Source organism: Ambystoma mexicanum, chromosome 1p, assembly GCF_040938575.1.
Source record: "Ambystoma mexicanum isolate Mex_15411 chromosome 1p, UKY_AmexF1_1, whole genome shotgun sequence".
In the NCBI taxonomy this organism is placed as follows: domain Eukaryota; kingdom Metazoa; phylum Chordata; class Amphibia; order Caudata; family Ambystomatidae; genus Ambystoma; species Ambystoma mexicanum.
The window spans coordinates 435,215,792-435,228,773 of NC_090921.1; the positions used below are offsets into that span (position 1 = coordinate 435,215,792).

At 45.1% G+C, this 12,982-nt stretch overlaps 1 protein-coding gene across 5 annotated transcripts in view; it reads right to left on the minus strand.

The window, feature by feature from the left end:
* Window positions 1-12,982, minus strand: part of PDE4C (phosphodiesterase 4C) — a 1,504,034-nt gene that overhangs the window by 306,134 nt on the left and 1,184,918 nt on the right. For all 5 annotated transcript variants that reach the window (XM_069649259.1, XM_069649258.1, XM_069649260.1 and 2 more), the window contains one exon: window positions 12,356-12,405. In XM_069649259.1, coding sequence (XP_069505360.1) covers window positions 12,356-12,405 — 50 coding nt within the window. The remainder of the gene's footprint in view (window positions 1-12,355; window positions 12,406-12,982) is intronic.

A 12,982-nucleotide genomic window follows, 5' to 3' on the forward strand; every position in this document is an offset into this window, starting at 1 on the left:
GGCTGAGCTGTGGATTTCAGCAGTTTAAGTAAATTTGGACTGAAAGACACTAAAAATCTAAATGTTTAAAAGAAATGAGTGACCTACTTTTGAGTGTCACATAGGTTGCAATTGTTTAAATGTCATAGTTTTAAACTTAGAATCAGCATTCTAGCTGCATATGTAAAAATGTTTAGTTTTATTTGAATGCAGAAAACTGGGGAACAGAAATGACATGTAGCTAAAAACTGGCTTAAAGAGATTCCAATTTTGCCTGGCAACTACCCCCCATCAGGAGTGAAACTTGAGTCACAGCTGTGTTCCCAGGCCTATCTGCCTTTTGCTGGTAACACTAAGGATATGCCATCTCTCTGATAATTGAATTAAGGGGAGCCCCCACAGAATACAGGAGCTCTGAACAATGCAACCCCCTTCACCCAGGCAGATGGTTTATTGCAGATGTTGTAAAACAGCTTCCTCCTGGAAGGACAGGGGAGGGGCACTTCCTGTGAGAGCAAGCTGGCTTGGCATAACTGGAAAAACCAGAAATTCAACCTTGTGCTGGGGGGAAACCACACCCCTTTGGGGCCAGAACATAACTCTAAAAAGATGAATAACTCATAGTACGGACTTGTGAAAATTATTTAAATGACACCATAATTCTTGTGATTTTTCTGCCCACATTTTAAGACGTGTTAGGACCCGGTGGTATGTTCAGGGGGGTTTTAGCGGAAAAGAGGATATTACTCAAAATGTGTGCATGTGAAAAATCTGACACTTCATCAACTAATGTCCATACTCCTTGCGCACATGTGTGTAAATTTGGGTTAATGTCCGAAATTGCAAAATCAGTTAAAAAGTGCAAATATTGCCATTTCTGAATGCAAGCTCCCAGGAAGAGCAGATTTGGACAAGGGTATACCTCCTGTGATATGTGAGGGGTGCATATGATTTTAAAACAAATGTGTACCTGTGCAAATATGTTTTTTGAGCAAATATAGATTGTGTGTAAAGTTGACAGGGGTGGGTTCTCTGTATCATAAACAGACCTCATCATGATGACACTTCATTTCATTCCCCCAATCAGGGGATAAATGAAAGCTTGGCCAATGACAAGTGGAGAGGGGTAGAGCCTAGTGATGCTGCACACACACCAATTTTAAAAACAGATAAAAGCAGACAGACAGGACAGATAGGGACCTTCAATTCCATTTGCTGCAACGCGCTCTGCCGGACCATACCACATCCAGAGATCCAGACTTCAAATCTATCAATATCCAGAATCCAGAGAGGCTAGAGAGAGAGAGAGCTGACCCAGATCACTGTGAAGTGCAGAGACCCAGACCAGACCAGCAGAGTAGAGCTGACCCAGACGCTGTGCGCAGAAACCGTCCGTGGCGAGTGAAGAAAACCTGACCAGATCCGTGGCGAGGCCCATCTATTTCAAAAATAGATTGTGAGTACCCAGCAGAACTGTGTAGAATTAATCTCTTAGTTAAAATAATATAATTCAATCTTTTTTTAATCTAAGTAGAACTGCCTCCTAACTGTCACCTGTCATTTGTAAAGCTGTCACCTGTCATTTTCTAGTTGCAAGCTGCACTTGTCTTTTTGAACTTTAAAATTTCAAATCTGAAAAACGACCTTTATTTAACCGCTCATATCTCCGTGACCGTTTGTCCTAGAGACTTGCAGTAACTTTCATCTGGAAGCTGAGATCCTAGGCTGTCCTAGGACCCCAAAACGATATTGATAGTCCTTGTAGTTCCTCTGTAATCTCTGCCCGGCGCACTCAGAAAAATCTGCAGCGATTTGACATTTTGCAGCGATTTGCAAGTTTCTCCACGTGTAAAAATCTGCTGCTGCTTGCCTTCCGTTAAAGAAAACATTTGTTTAACCTGCCAATCATTCCTGAATCATTGCTAGGGTGAGCCTGGACTAATATTAACTTGATACCACTCACCCTGAACCTCCTAGAGGGAATTAAAAGCATTTTAGTATATTTTTCACTTCATTGCCAGCACATATAAAAGCATTGTGGGCCTGTGTTTAAAACTCCGATCTGTAGTCTAAGCTTGCTGGGGTGAACTGAATTACATTTGATTGCATTTCTGAGAACTGTGTGCTTCCTTCCATTTCCTTGCATTGCATAGAAGGGGGGGTGAATTGTCCAAGAAAGTGATTACATTGTCTTTTGCTGAAATCCTATCAAGTGATTTTCTGTACTGCATTTCATTCAACATTGCATCCATTTGAACTCTATAAAGCATTCTCTATCACATTATTCTTCTGTCCCTATTTACCAGTGTGCTACCTTATCCATTTCATGTCAACTCCTTAGTGATTATAAAGAAGTGTGCTAGTGCCAGATTCTCCGTTGTTAATCTTTATCATATCAGATTAAGTGTGATATCCAATTATTAATTTATTATCAAAGTGTGATATATCTATACATTGTTTAATTTTTTTCAAATAAATCTTTTAAATTTGCAAAACAAACCTACTTCTTGGCTCAGTGGGGTCAGGGGGATTCTAATAGAGGGGTGTTATATAGGGGTAGTCATCCAGAACGCATGAACTGGACATAAAGATATATCAATAAGGGTTTCCATTCAGTATCCCAGACTAGGCATTGACTTAGCTGTAGTGTTGAATTGAATCCTCTTACAGTCCCCATAAGTGAGCTCTGCATTTGGCTACTGTGGTAAAACTCTTTCCAGTTCATCTTTCACATAGAACTCCTTTGTTTTCAATAGAAAGATTAACTCGATAGAGAGCCTGATACACAGTATCCATAATAGACTTGGCTTCCAGGAAACACACCCTTCAACTCTTAAGTGCATTGAAGTGATATCTGCTGTGGATACTTTGTGTAAGGTTCACATGTCCCTGACCTTTCTATTGAGAGCAAAGCAGGGAGTGAGAAAGAGTAAATGTGAAATGTCTTCCTTCAGAAGCCGACTGCAGAAGTCCTTTTGGGAAAGTTGGGCCTCCGCACTGGGTTTCACTCTTTTAGGCAGAGGCAAACTGAACCACATAAAAAGAAGAAAAACCTGCGAACTGTTGGGTAATGTACTGCTTTCTTTGGAGGCCAGCACGTCTCAGCATTTTGGGAGGTCTCGAAGGACATGGGTTATTATTCTGGCACCCACACTTCACCACATAGTGTGATCCTGGGCAAATCCTTTTACATTTTGGCATCCCATTTTTTAAAATCTGACTAACTAGGCTTTGTGGCAAACTCTGAATATAATAAACCCATACATTAGAATTAGTACAGCCAGGGCTGTCTCACATCAGAACCAGGGCTGGGCTGTTTCATATCAGAACCAGGGCTGTTTCACATCAGAACCAGGGCTGTCTCACATCAGAACCAGGGCTGTCTCACATCAGAACCAGGGCTGTCTTACATCAGAACCAGGGCTGTCTCACACCAGAACCAGGGCTGTCTCACATCAGAACCAGGGCTGTCTCACATCAGAACCAGGGCTGGGCTGTTTCATATCAGAACCAGGGCTGTTTCACATCAGAACCAGGGCTGTCTCACATCAGAACCAGGGCTGTCTCACATCAGAACCAGGGCTGTCTTACATCAGAACCAGGGATGTTTCACACCAGAACCAGGGCTGTCTCACATCAGAACCAGGGCTGTCTCACATCAGAACCAGGGCTATCTCACATCAGAACCAGGGTTGTCTCACATCAGAACGAGGGCTGTCTTACATCAGAACCAGGGCTGCTTCCCTTCAGCACCACAGCTGTTTTACATCAAAACCAGGGCTGTCTCATGTCAGAACCAGGGCTGTCTCACACCAGAACGAGGGTTCTCTCACATCAGAACCAGGGCTGTTTCACATTAGAACCAGAGTAGTCTTACATCAGAACCAGGGCTGTCTCACATCAGCACCAGAGCTGTTTCACATCAGAACAAGGGCTCTCATATCAGAACCAGGGCGTTTTCACATCAGAACCAGGGCTGTCTCACATCAGAACCAGGGCTCTCATATCAGAACCAGGGCTTTTTCACATCAGAACCAGGGCTGTTTCACATCAGAACCAGGGCTCTCATATCAGAACCAAGGCTTTTTCACATCAGAACCAGGGCTGTCTCACATCAGAACCAGGCTGTCACACATCAGAACCAGGGCTGTCTCACACGTCCAATTGCTGTGTACATGTGTTGTATGACATAGCCCATGTTCCATGTGTTGTGATTCCAATGTAGACATCATGGTAAGGCATGGTGCCGCCACATAAATCCCACAACATGCGCACACTCTGCTTCTAGCTTTCCCAGGGACATGCGTAAAAAGATTACAGTCTGGCAAATCTCTTTACCTGTTAGCACCCCACTTCTCGTGTTACCCTCAAAGATGTAGACACCTAGATGTGATTCAAATGCCAGTAAAAGTCTATTTCAATACATGGCCATGTATGCTGGTTACAGGTCCCTTTTCTGGGGTCATGATACAGCGCCACTTAATACCACAGTGCCAGACAGCGTTTATGTTAGGAACCGTATTGTTTTTATGGGAGCTTCACGGTGAGAGGTGTGGGCAGGGCCAGGGGATGTAGCGGGGCAAAGGGGTGAAGGGTAAGGTGAGGTTCCAGCCCTCTAATAAAAAAAGGCAGAATAAAAGGGGGCCCGTATTAGAGCTGTGCTAGATATGATGCGGTGTGTTCAGTGCTTACATCTGACATGAAGAGACTGGCCTCTTATGGTCCCAAAAACACAATATGTCAGATGTGTGGAAACATAGTGCATATGCAATAAAAGAACCGTCTCAAAAGAATTACACACGCTTTACATGAAACTCTAAAAAATATTCCCAGACCCGGAGAGGTTTAGAATTGAGCAGTTTCGTGTGCTCCATCGCAAGGCACGCTTGCCTTCTTGAAGTACACCCCATGTTCTTTAAGTTGCATGATTGTAATTCCATGCTTCCTGTGGTGAATGCCTGACACGGCCGTTGCATGATTGTAATTCCATGCTTCCTGTGGTGAATGCCTGACGCGGCCTGGTAAGGCCTTGACGTTTCTGGATCAGACGATGATGGATGTTCCCTCCTTTCACCAGTTATTTTATGCCAGTCCTGGTAACGGTCCTAAGCGTCCGTACCTCCCTGCTAGCGCACTTGGGTCTTCTAGCTCTAACACTTTACAATCTGTGGCAGATCGTTTCATGTACTTCGTTACAGCCTACAAGTCCCAGAATGCAAAATACAGGTGGCTAAAAAGGCAAGACCTTCACCACCCATAACATGGGGGCCAGTTGTCAGAGGTTTCAATCCAGTGTGGGCCTATCCTGTGAACTTTCCGGTCGATAAAATACTACCTTTAAGTGGCTTCTAACACCTATCATTTCAGTGACAAGAGACATTAGTGTGAATTGTTGGCTATTAAAAGGTGAACGTTATTATTACCATGGACGCTGATGGTTACAAATGTATCCAGATCTGCATAAAACGCTTACGCTAATGCACATGCCGGCAGCTTGAAAGCATCTCACAGGGCAAAGCGACACGGAGCGTTTCCCATACGCAGCGTGCGTGTGCACGTGGATGCGCGTGCACGTGTGCGCATGTGTGTGTGGGTGTGATTCCATCTGAGGGTTAAGAGGGACGCACGAGTCGTTTAGAGCACTTCGGTTTCATTTATGATATAGAGCAGGAGTTTTTGAAGTGATATTTGTAACGCAGGCTCCTGTCAGAAATGAGACAGGAATTTCTGCTGCTGCAATTGTAGGGAATATTGATCCAGAACTCAGGGTTTTAAACTCGGAATAGCAATAGGTGATTCTACTTTTCTTGTGCTGAAGAATCGTTCCTATTTTTGAACCCGATTTTAATTTTCCAGACATTTCTAGGTATAAGAAAACAAGGTCGATTTGAAACATAGAAGAAAAAGTCACATTGCATGAAACTGGCATTGTTTATTGAAATGTTTGTGGCGGCACACACTTTCCCGAGAATGGAAACTAGCTATTTCACATGGGCAACGTCTCTGCCATGGCCAACGAAGTTGGATAAGTTGCTTGGGAAAGACAGCTTTGGAGGGGTTATCATTTTGCTGAATAATTTCTTTTGGGACGGATCCAGATTTGATCCGATGGCAATACGAGGAACACGGAAGATATATTTGTTCGTCCTTTGAGCACGATTGGTAAACGGGGAATTGAGTGATCAAGGGAAGCTGTGTCTCACCCTGGGTTTTGGGTGATTGGGGCAGCCCAGCATGACGTGGCAGCTGGAGATTGGCTAGTTGCTGGCAAGGGTGTTTTTCTATTGGGGATGTTCTGGACCTCAGCAGCAGTCAGCAGTAATGTGTTCAGTGCAAAGCGTGCTGTTCGTTGGCTCTGTTTTGATGGACGTGGTAAGCAATATTGAATTAGTTGAGTGTTGTGAAATTTGGCGGATCCCGGTGTTTGTGGACATAGCATTTTAACGACGCTTGAAATGCTGTTGTTGGTACCCTCACCAGTGCCCATGGAGGGTCCGCGGAGCTGTGGAGCATAGCTGGGGCAGGCAATAAGCTGCTTGCTTAGTTGGTTCTGGACTGACCAGTTCGGATGTGGTGGAAGGTAACACACAGTGTGGCACGAGGAGGGGTGTCCAAGGCCAAAATAGCCATTTCACTGTTAGGGCAGATGGGAACTAGTGCTAGGCGCCAGTGCTTTCTGGGTAAAGAACGATTAGGAGTGGAAGGCAGGGCAGCGGGGAATGGTTAACTGCCAGAACAGGAGTGAGGTTCTGGTAGCAGTGAGAAAGAAGCTGCCAAGAGAAGAGGCGCCCCTTGAAGTTGCCAGTCAGCCAGGGTGGGATAAGTGGGCACATGTAGAGACACTGCATGTGGGCGCGCTTTGCTGGGTGAAAAATGTTGACATCTGCAAGGCTCAGCGCCACATGCGCAGCAGGGGGCAGGCTAGTACAGAGTAGAACAGTGGGAATGGCTTGCACTGGAGCATTGCTGCAAAGCGATGACAAGTGTGCAGTGCAGGGCACAGTGAGCAGGGGTTAGTGCGATCATGGAGGAGCCAGTGCAACTAGTAGCCTTGAGAAGGTGGGGAGGGGTACAGTGAGAGGGTAGTCCCTGTTCGGTAGCTATGGAGCATAATCACACCTTGTGCGGACGGGAGGAAGAGGTATCAGAGTAGGGCAGTCATGTGGAGAAGAGAGTGCGGGTCAGAGACAAGTTCTGGATTTCCAGTTGGGTGGCAGGAGGGTAGTTGGAGAGGGGCACTGATCAGTGCACAGGACTTAAGGGAAATGATGGATGCGGAGGTGGTGGCACACAAGGTTTGGCATAGGGGGTGTTTTCTGGAAGGAGATGGAAAAGGTATTAGGGCTCAGGTCTGGAGTAACCCCCTCTGAGGGAAATAATATGGGGTGCAGGTGTGAGGGCCAAAGGGTATGTTGGGAGAGGGAGTAGTGTGTAAGTTTCACGTGGGATTGGTGAAGCATGGTTTGAGTTGGAAAATTATGAATGCAGTGTAGGGTAGGGATGGATGAATGGGGTGTAGGGTAGCTCGTGAACCTAGTTGTGAAAAAAGAGGTTGGAAGGAGACACTTTTGAATAGATAAGCCAAACCTGGGTGCTGGTTGCTGGAGGCATTGTGATGTAGGCAGACAGAGGAAGGGCCACATTTAGAGTAGCCCAGATGGGAGTTTCAGACTGCAAAGTGGTCTCAGTATCTTGGTTTTGCTAAGGCCCCAACATGTATGTGCCCCCTCCTCACAGAAGGCACAGGACACTTGTAACAACAGCCTGGGTAGGACCCTTGACATCAGTCTTGCTCTGGACCAATAGCATTTTGCTGATATAAAGAGGGTGAGAGCCCCCACTTGGGGGTTTAATCTTCAGACACTTGAAAGAGAAGGATTCACTGTAACCTGGTTGGCAGTACACTCTTGTCTAAAGTACTTTGGCACAGAGTGAAGAGCCGGATTTCCAAAGAAGAGGCAAGCACTTGCCCACTTACCGTCCGCAATGAACATTGGGGATGACCAACTGGCTTGATAAGGACTACTGTAACTGAGATCCCTGGTACAGAGGACCCTGCCCACAGGAGGTGACCGAATCAGGCAAGTGCTCTCTATAAACCTTCCTGCTTGGGAATGGAAGAAGAAAGGATTTACCTTGCCCTGGAGACCCACAACGGGGCTTGCAGCAACCTGGAAGGGAAGGGTCAGCTCTGGGCCCAGGTCTCACCTTGATCCGCCTGTGAATTACACTGACTCAGACATCACCTACATGTACCAAGCTTCTTGCGTGTTGGACCCTTTCGAACAGCTCACCAACCCGACACCGAATCATCACGCAGAAGTCTGGCTCAAAGTTGATGAGGCCTCCCCCATAACCCATCCCGCTGCCCCCAAAAGAAGAAATACAGGTATTGGAAGTGGCCCTGTACTCCTTGTCTCCTATAAAGGGCCCTAGTGTCTTGTAAGACACCATTCTCGGCCTATTAAAAGAGATTTCAGTGACCTTAAACATTGCTACAGAAAGTCTTCAAACCCATAGTGTCCCCTTTTATTCCAAAGTCTGCATTCTCTCGGTTTCCCTTTGCAGGGGTGGGTTTTTGGTGTTTTCAGTTGTGTGCATTTTTATCTTAATTAGCTTTTTGTATTTTAATAGAACCTTGATTGGACATTTCTTATATTTTGGCACCACAGTAATATTGGTATTTTTAGATGCATCTGTGCTAGATCCGATCCCTTCTGAAGAGTACAGCCTGTTCGCGGCCCGCAATACCCTTAAAGGCGAAGGAGGTATAACATCACGTTGTGCCTTGCTTCACCTATATGAATGGGATCACGGTTGGTTTTGTACTAGTGTGGGGCGGAAAAGGTGCTTTAGTCCCTACTCAATCGTGTACTCCTGCAGAGCAGTAGTGATTTAGTCACAATCGCAGAACGAGGGGTAGTGAACAGACAATGAGCAAAGGATAAGAACGTTTGGAGTTTTCTCAACATAGTATTTAGACTAAGCGCTTTGCTGATGACACTGCAGAAGCGGGATGTTGTTAGAAGTACAAACGATTCAGTGGCTTGACTTGACTCAGGTAGTAGACGTTTCTAACAGGAATCCCATAGGAAATCCAGGATTTAGCAGATTGGGGCCATTACAGCAGATTAACTCTTTGCAGGTCTCATCATTTTGGAGGAGCTATACAATGGTGACATGCTACCTGGTGGAAAACCTTTATAAGAAGTTACCACAGAACGAGGCCGGACATCAAGAACTGCAAGAGGGAAGGACCAGAACACACACCTTTTCCCCGTAGGCACCCCGCCTCTGGAGGAAGCTACTAGATAATACAGATAATACTGCCCCCTCTATCCTACACCTGTTGAAGGACCTGAAGACCCTACTCTTCAAAGGGCATCTCACTGATTGCTGATCGCTCCACCCAAACCTACTTCTCCCCCTCTGGATGTCACTCCCTCCACTGCTGGCCCTATCCTTCCCAGCCCCTCTGCTGCCCCTACACCCTACTCATAACCCTTTAATGCATCCCCTATGTACAGCACCCCATTGCTTCCCACCTAAATGTATTGCGGGCAATGGAAAGGGGGCCCTGGATTCTGTAAGTGAAGAGACAGACTGTGTGACATTATTACTAGATATGGTGAGGAAAGAGTTGCTGACACCGTTATAGCAGGGAACTGGGTCCCTAAATCATTTTAGGCTAAATGTTTTTCAGGTGATGAGCCCTGGGGAAATGCCGTAGAGGAGGTTGGAAAGAAGGGCCAGGAAATGGAAGGTCATTTGCTTTGAAAGGTGTGTTGTGTATGCTGGCAATGCTGTGTGAGGCTCTTCTACTTGTATTTCCTGTGGTTGTTCTTTGTTTGTTCACGGTGTCCCCATTACCGGACCTCAAAGAAGGTAGGACGAGATTGGTAAGACATTGACGACAATCAGATGTATTTCAAATGTTGTCTGAGAAGGTGGAAACAGACTGAAGGAATAGGGGGAACCCAGATTAGATGGCTATAATTAGAGGAGAGGGGCCTGCACCAGGTATTTGCTTTACAGCGGTAGGAGGAAGTGCAACATGTGGGCGAAGGCTGGTTTTTGGTGCTTGGAGATGCATTGATGGTAACTGCTCTTCGAACTGTGGCAGTGTTAATAATGTTCGTGAGCCAGCTGTCATAGTCAGGCAGTGACTGCGCGGGAGAGAATGGGTTTGGGTTGTGTACGTTAAGTGGATTCTTCTTCCCAGGAGCTACACCAGGCTACCATCACGGCACTTGGAAATCAGACCTTGGAACAAGCCTCCACAGAGCACATCAGGCAACATCTGTCGAGCCAGCAGAAAGTCGATTGAATCAAACAACTGCCCGGGCTCCCGTTAACCTATGACACCCGAGCGATGGTTCTGGCTGCCCAGCATCAAGCCTTAAGGTGACTGACAACCGAGTACTTGGGATGCATAGCACCGGCAGGGTCGTCCACATGGAGCCCTGAGGAAGGCGGACGCAGCTTTTCTGCAACACCGCCGAAACGTGAAGTCAACTGGGAAAATTTGATCAAATCTGTTCCCAGTTCTACCGACCCTGTATAGTCAGTCTCTGCCACGTTGGCAAAGATATCTTTCACTCCATGACCCTGGAACATTCATTGCTCAATTTAAGTTATTTCTCTATAGTACATCTATTTTGCTAAAGGAAACCACAACCCATTTTAGGAGCCTAAGAAACTCGGCTAACTCACCAGTGTAGTGATACATATAAAAAAAAATATACAATAAACCTGCACTGTAGGGATCAGTATCAAGAAACTTTCTAGAGCGAGTTCATAGGCACTTGGTTCTCCTGTTTGCAATACAAAGCATTGATGTATTCCTACAAGCATCTACACTGGGAAGGCTCCAGCCAGTCTGGCCTGGACTTCACTACAATACCATATATGGAACCTACACCCAACAGTCAGTCTGGGGGAAGGGACGGAGTCAGGGCTTCCTAGGTCTTTGGAAAAGTAATGTAACAGGCAATAGAAAGCAAGAGGTCACAGGGCCCATCTTGTTTCCTATTAGGAATCAACTGATTCCAATGGCAGGGCCTTGCTATCCCAAAATGGAGGATACTCAGAGCACCTGTCAACTTCAGCATGGAGCTGCCACCAGCCCATACCCTGCTCTGTGGGCCACACACGGGTGCCCAAAAACATACACTAGGGGCACAGGGTTGTACCCCCACCCATGGGTGCCATAAGGGTATCCCATGGGTCTGTACACCAAACCAAAAACAAGAAGAGCTGCACTGCCAGGAGTCCCACATGGACTCCTGGCCAGAAAACAATACAGAACACAATTGAAAAAGGACTACAGTACAAGGACAGATAGGCCCTGTCCCTCCAATGCATTTCCAGCATCACAGTCGGAAACGCAGATCTGCAGACAATCCCTAATTAAATGGGCACACAAGCTGGCTTACATTGTGTGGCAGAATGTGGAGGCAATATATTCAGGTTATATATACAATAAGGTGATATATAGGATGCATTTTTGGTCTTTAATGTGACATCGTTTCTTTGTATGTTGGATTGTCTGTTGTGTTTTTAGGTTTAGGTGATTTTAGTCTTAATAAAAAGTGTAACTAAGCATATAATTGTACATTTTAGGTATAGGAATTAATTGATGGGATGTGTGTGTTATTTAGGGTGTTTGTATTTAATTTGTGTTTTATGGTCATGTTCCCTAAATAAACTTAAATGATGATGATGATAATGGTGTTGCTGGTGATGACGAAATTGGTATGTTTTGGTAGCGCACTTGTCCTTCTTTGCGGAGTTGTATTTGATGGAATTGCAGTGCTCAGTGGAGGATTTTGTGGAGGAAGCGGTACTGTAGATCTGTAATAGGAAAGAGAGGCTGCATGAGCAGTGGGGCTTTCCTGAATACCTAGAGTTTAAGGTTCTGGGTATTTTTTTATTTGGCTGTGGTTAGTTACCTTGGTTTATGGGAAGTTCGGGAGGCCATGTTTAGCATGATCCTGGTCTGGAAAGACTGGCCTGAACAGACGGTAAGAGATGGGGCTCCGGACCAGAGCATAAAGAGGTGGAGCTTTATGACATCTTTAGTAAAGACCAATAGGTACTAGTTTATTATAACTGTATTATAAAAACTGTAAAGCACGCTGTGAATGAATATCAAAGTTTTGCATATTGAAACAAATCTAAATTTTCAAAAGTACAAAAAATAACTGCGCTTCTGTCAATTCTTTGTGACTGTAACCAGTTATGCCTTCTTTAAAGCAGCACCAAATCTGCAATTGATCCAGCCACGGATCTAGAGAGTGCCAAGGGTAGAACACAGGTGTTGACAGCAAAGCCACCATGTTTTCTTGGTTCGCCCCATTCTCACCGTGCCACTCACCTGAGAGGTTGGGTTTGCAGACGGAAGGCGTGTTGCTGCTGGACGATCTTCTGTAAAATGGAAACACAATGAGGGGCTTTTCAGAGACTGCAGTAAAAAAGAAGTTCACACAAATGAGTTTGTTTAAATAATGGCCAAGAAGTTAGATCATTACAAGAGAGTAGTTGTTACATCCTACGACCGGGACATAATAACCTCAGTCATATTTCCATCTGCGTCTTGATACGATTTAGTTCGTCTAGACGCGCGTTATAAATGTCTCACTCAATTAATCAACCTTTATAGTTACAAGATCAAATGTATAAAATCTAAAAACAAATTCAAAATGTTGAACATTTTCAGTATCGATTACATGATGGATACAAACTAACAATGTAGAGTACTGGAAATCCTGCAACATTAAAACTAACTTATTACAATTCTTCAAAACATTTCATGAGTAACTGCAATGATTTATTTTCGTTTTCAAATTACCCTTAAAATAGCACTATTGACCTTTAAAATGTACTTTCATCCGTCTTCCTTCTTTGATGGTTGCTGCATTTATCAGCATTTCCAAATTTGGATGGGAGAAGGGGAAGGGGTGGGCTGCTTTGTATGAAGATATGTAGAGTCTGGATTTTGAAA